This window comes from Euprymna scolopes, chromosome 43, assembly GCF_053919585.1.
Source record: "Euprymna scolopes isolate OS-2025 chromosome 43, ASM5391958v1, whole genome shotgun sequence".
Taxonomy (NCBI): Eukaryota; Metazoa; Mollusca; class Cephalopoda; order Sepiida; family Sepiolidae; genus Euprymna; species Euprymna scolopes.
In genome coordinates this window covers 24,482,884-24,489,468 of record NC_136524.1, presented here as the reverse complement: position 1 = coordinate 24,489,468, position 6,585 = coordinate 24,482,884, and the positions used below count along the sequence as shown (strand labels likewise).

General features: G+C 34.2%; 1 protein-coding gene across 1 annotated transcript in view; it reads right to left on the bottom strand.

Moving 5' to 3' along the window:
* The window catches only part of LOC145268400 (voltage-gated delayed rectifier potassium channel KCNH1-like), a 186,086-nt gene that overhangs the window by 109,667 nt on the left and 69,834 nt on the right, over positions 1–6,585 (bottom strand). The window contains exon 5 of the mRNA XM_080123962.1: positions 299–694. Coding sequence (XP_079980088.1) covers positions 299–694 — 396 coding nt within the window. The remainder of the gene's footprint in view (positions 1–298; positions 695–6,585) is intronic.

The following is a 6,585-nucleotide window of genomic DNA, read 5'->3' as shown; positions in this document are numbered from 1 at the left end:
AATAAAAATGAACACAAAGCATAAAAATGCATTAAAAATCATTTTAAAAAATGAAATATATATAGGACAGCGTTTGTGCAAAAAAAAAAAAAAAAAAAAAAATCACAAAACTTTTGTTCGGCACCTTTCAGTGTTTTATGCATACTGCCCAGAGAATATCGGCAATAGCACGTGACTTATGCTGCATAAGTACCCATTTTTGTTATTGTATACTTTCTACATCTTTTTTTTTTTGTATCTTATTTACACCGTTTTTTGTTATCATATCTTATTTGAAAATCATTCTTTGTCATTTTACCTTTTCTACATCTTGAAACGCATTAAAAACATCGTAAGGAAGGCAGGAGAGAAGATCAATGATGAACCAGCTCTTCAGATAGTTCATTCGAATGGTTTTGGGGTCGGAAATAATTTCACCAGTTGGTCCCACAAATGTGGTGTGGAAATTCAAAATGATGTCCAGGAAAAACACAACATCTACAATGCTGTCAATAACTAGAAGAGGTACTTGGTCCATCGTCTTATTCTTAAAAGCAGCATTGTAAGGAACCATTACCGCAGTATAAAAAGTCAGGATTAGTATCATCCAATCCCACAGTGCTTTGAAAAAGCAATAGTGAAGTATAATATGTGGCGGGGTTTTCGGAGCTTCTTGTCGATACTGAGGTAGCATATCTGCATACAGGTTGACCATCTGAAAAATAGAAAGGAGGATAATTAGCTAAATTTAAAGTAAAAGAATCGGGAGACACATATAAACAGAACCTGATTAAGACAGTCCGACATAGGCGACCAGATAGTAGTCTCCTTTGATTGAATTTAAAACCGACGGTACCAATGTTGTTTTAATCTCCTGTAACGCAAATATAAATAAATATTACGATCTTATTTTAATTAATATAAAAATAGAAAATATCCATACGAGCAAACAGAAATCCAAAAGACTTATCCAAGAAATCCGATACCAAAGTCCCCGGAGGGGAAAAAGTTTATAGGTGAGACAAGCGCATACAAAACTCACCAGTAGTGAAGTAGGAAAAGAAACGCAGATAAAAGAAATAATGAAGTAACAATTTATAATGGAGAAGGCATATAAAAAAAGGGGAAAAGGAATAGAAAAGAAAGTGTAAAAAAAAAAAAGAGAAGGGGAGGAGAGCGAAAACAATTTTAGAGAAAGACAAAGGTTAAGAATTTAAATTTAGACGGGTTGAAGAAAACGTAAGAAGTAGTAAGATAGTATAAAGTTGGTCAGCAAGAATTTGAAAAAGCGATGGAGACGTCGATATGCACAGACACATACATAGTCACACACACACACACACACACACACACACACACACACACACACACACACACACACACACACACACACATATATATAGAGAGAGAAAGAAAGATAGATAGATAGATAGATAGATAGATAGATAGATATCCGATAAACGATATGAATTAATTAATTAATCAATCTTGTGGTTTCAAGTCTTACAAAATATTTTTATACAAGACAATCCCAGCCAAATAAAATTGCTCAATATACCAGACAGAGCAAATAAAACATTACAGGTTTTATATTTAAATTTCTTTCAAAATATATAATTTATAATATAAGATAGATATTACTTTAAATACTTCTTTCTAAGATTTTCTTAAAACCTCTTATTTATATTAGAACCTAAAAACATCATTCTTTTCTATTCCAGGACCACCATTCTAATCGGATACTTAAATCCCACATCCTCTTTTTTTTTGTTGTTCCAATTTTTTTTCTTTCTTTTTCCATGTTCCTTTAAAAGATTTGAATCTTTAATACATTTTCTATGTATGTGCTGAATAGCAAAATTATATCAATCCAAAATAAATATTTTGCTAATGACTTTCCTCTGAGGAGATGAGCCTACATCGAAAATCCATGGATCAAATAAATTACTTTAAATATGATAATGAGGGTTGAGCACATGTGTTGCATGACGAGAAATGATATATAAATGGAAGTGTAAAGTGATCAAAGATAAGATGGTGCAATAATATTTGGGCGGGTCTTCATTTGAGACAAACGTCTATAGAATGAAAATATGAGAGAAGTTTCAAAAGTAATGCTCCCTATTTTTTATTCCGTCCAAGTAAATCAGAGGAGATTGCAAATGGCAATATTATGATGACTAAAGATGCATTTATGACCTGGAAGTTTCATCCCTCCCAGATAGTGACGGTGTGAGACTCTAAGAACCCAACCCCTGTCATAGACATAAGTCAAAAGCAGAGATCCGTCATTGAATTCTTGGCAAAAGTGAATCGAAGAATGATGGTGACTATGTAGGAAAATAATTTTGGGGGCACAAAAGGTCACTCGTTTTAATGGAACCACTCTTGTCTTCGTAGTTCTTCAACTTTTTGAGCTAAAAAAAAAACATGAGGTCTTACTTTTGGAATGATACTTGTATGTCTCTAATTCCTACAAGTGCTTAGAAGATAGACTACCATAATCAGATACATTCGGAAACTACATTAACCAGAGCATATAGATAAGTATGTTTCAGGTGATGCACTAATATCATGGGGCCTGCGTTTGTATCAGACATTCAAAGAAAGGAAATTCTTTAAAGGTAGCAGCAATCTATCACAGATGGAGGATACAACTGTGGAATTTCCACATATCATGTTCGTATGTGCGTTAGGAGCTTTCACACAGAGTTGATTAATATGATGTCGCTAAGGCAAAATCTCCCAACTTTACTTGCATAAAATGAATTGTTCCAAAATCAAGTTCCATTCATTTTATTGTTTTGAAGAATATTTAGCTGACAATTATTCTTTTTACAGCAAGAAGACAGATAATTTAAATAAATAATGTAACATGGCGTAGACATCGGTATGCAAATGCATGCGAAATGACGTCACTGGTAGGGAAAATAAAGAGTTTAACTAGTAGATCACGTTAGAGACGAGAATAACGGTCAAGATCATGTTAGAGATGTAGATGACGTTTGAGAGCACAATCACGTGAGGGACGCTTCTGCGGTAGCTGAAGAATGAGGAAATAAATGGCATTGTACAACAAAAGAATTGAATATTGAAATGTTCATATCTTTGGTTTTATGGGACGAAACTACATGAGAATTTGCAGGCTTTTTGAAGATTATGATACTATTTTAGGGTTCAAATTTTATGACAATATCTAAAAAAAAGACCCCTTATTTTCAAACCAATAAAATATGCCCAAATTTGTCTACATTTGTATATATTTTGTATATATAGTGTCCTGCAGACCAGCTTCAGTTTTGCTGCTTCAGTTATCCCCCTTGTGGCCTTGTCAGGCCACTAATATATATATATATATATATATATATATATATATATATATATATATATATATATATATATATATATATATATATAAGAATTACAGTTAAGTTTACCAAAATAATTCAAGATGGCAAAACTAAAGTATATTATAAATATTGAAGAGTTGATATTTATAAAGTAATCTCAACCAGATGTAAAAGCTTGATAAAACCAAATAGGAAATAGAACTTACAATAAGAATCTAAATCCTACCCTCTGATGAGAAAGGAAAGTATTTCTTCGAAACTCTGCGGATTAAGGACTATCCACTTATTTTGTGCTTCCTTTATAAAATTAAATATGTTTTACTCTTTTTCAAAGTGTTTTTTAACATGTTTTATTAACTACTTGTTCGTACACACACACACACACACACACACACACACACACACACACACACACACACACACACACACACACACACACACATACACACACATATACACACACACATATATATACACACACACACACATATATATACACACACACACATATATATATATACACACACACACATATATATACACACACACACATATATATACACACACATATATATAGACACACACACATATATACACCCACATATATACACACACACACACACATATATATATATATATAAACACCCACAAACATATATATACACACACACACATATATATACACACACACATATACCCACACACATATATATACACACACACACATATATATACACACATACATATACCCACACACATATACATACACACACACACATATATATACACACACACATACACACACACACACACATATATAATCTCTGTGGATCTTATTTGCTAAGTTGTTGTCTTGTTTGTTTGTCACCGTGCGAACTGAATGACGTCACAAAATGAGAGAGAGAGAGAGAGTGAGAGAGAAAGAGAGAGAGAGAGAGTTGAAGTTCTTTTTTATTCTTTCTCTCCTTTGTGACTGAGGCTACAACGTGTTGGTTCCCGGACAACGTTACAATAAGAGACATATTTATTTTATTTACTAAAAAGGGATATTATTATTTACAGGCAAGTATACAGATTGATTTAGAAGTCGCCGCAGAATTTCCACATGATACTGTTAGTTAATAATATTATCATTGATGATAATTATAGCATGAACAATTAAAAAGAAGAACTCCTCCGCCCTTCCAAATGGAAATCATATTCGCTTTTGTTTGCCAAGTAATAAATCAATATCCTCTACCACCACCCACGGAGTGCAATCTCCCTGTAATCCCTATGGACGCCTGGGTAAATATTTTGAAAACATTAGTTTCGTCATATAGTGCATTGACATCAATATCTCTGTTGAGTAATGTTATATAAATTGCGCTGACTAGGTGGCTGTAATTTCTTTTTTTTTTTAATTTCTATTTTAAGATAAAAAATATGAATGTCACCCAAAAAAAGGTTAAAAAATAATGCATATCTATTTATTAATCTTCTTCTGCCTCTGACTTCCCCACTTTCTCTCATTTTGTGACGTCATTCAGTTCGCAAAGTGGCAAATAAACAAGCCAATAAACAAGATCCACAGAGATTACATATATATCAGTGGCCTAACAAGGCCACAGGGGAGACAATCGAAGCAGCAAAACTAAAGCTGGTCTGCCAGGATACTATATAGGCACATTTGGACACATTTTATTGGTTTGAAAATATAGGTTCGTTTTTTACCAATTGTCATAAAATTTTAACCGTAGATTAAGAATCTCCCCCCCCAAAAAAAAACAAGACTACATTGAAAACTCTACTGGAGCGCAGCAATTAAAAGATGAGTTTAAAGGAAAACTTCTAGAAGTTTTTTCATCGGTACTAGGAAGATGCATCAAGGCTATAGCCAGATTTAAGCTGAAGGGAAACACTCTACCCATTTCCAAGAAGAAGCGAAATGTCTCGTTTGTGGTAGCTAAGAAAATGGATAAGGAATTGGATCAGCTAGAAAAAGCCGGAATACTATCGAAAGTAAGATCTAGCGAATTGGCTGCCCCTACTGTTTATGTTACAAAAAAGGGCCAACCAAATTCCTGTCCATGCAGATTTTTCAGGGGAGCTGAATGCGGCTCTGAAAGATTACCATTATCCCCTTCCCACACCAGAAGAGGTATTCAACTAACTCAACGGTGGTACAGTATTCTCTACGGTGGATTTAAGTGGTGCATATCTACAGATCCCCGCCCAGGTGAAATTAAACTCCTCTGCATCAATCGACACAGGAGACTCTACAAGTTTGAAAGGTTAGTATTTGGGGTCTATGGTTGCACTTACGATTTTCCAGCAGGTCATGAATACTATGCTGGGCAGACTCGACTTAGCATGCACCTACTGGGATAACATCATTATTGCCAGTAAATCCGCAGACAACCATGCCAAATATATACATGTGGAATTTAAAAGAATTCTTCAGATTTAAATTAAAAGAAGCAAAGTATGATTTCCTCATGAATGAGATAAAGAACCTATAACACATAATTGATAAAAATTCCGACGGTGAGAGAGCAGAAGTCATACAGAACATACTTACTCTCAATAATGTACAAACGCTCCCAAGTTTTCTGGGACTGGCAAACTTCTACTAGGTCTTCATAAAGAACATGCATGACTTGCACATCCTGCTAAATGAACTACTAAAAAAAGAAAAAACTTATTACCAAGTGGCGTTGGAAAAAAATCAAGGATTCTAACATCGGAACTGTTTCTTACTCGCTCTGACCCAATACTAGCAAGCAACACAAGCTCATATGGTATTGGAGCTTGTATACTACATATAATGCCCGACGGTACCAAAAAACTGATCGCCCATGCATCAAGAATGCTACTGCCAGCCTAGAGAAAGTACTCACAAATCGAAAAAGAAGCTCTAAGTATCATATTTGCAATAATAAAATTTCATAGGTATTTACATGTAGAACTTTCATGTTACAAACCGATCATAATCGTTACTGACGATTTTCAGATCCAACACAGGCTTCCTGATGTACACTGCCAATAGACTACTGAGATGGGGTACTATGATACTAAATTATGACTTTAGATTTGAGTACCTGTCATCGAAACAAATTAGCCATGTGGATAGCCAATCAAGATTGATACCAAAGAAAAGGGAAACTTTTGAGAATTCCATAATTACTGCACTTCGTACCGATTCCAAAATAAAAACAATGGTAGGCAACACAATTAGAGCGGTTCCAATATCTCTACCTGAAATTAAAAGAGAAGC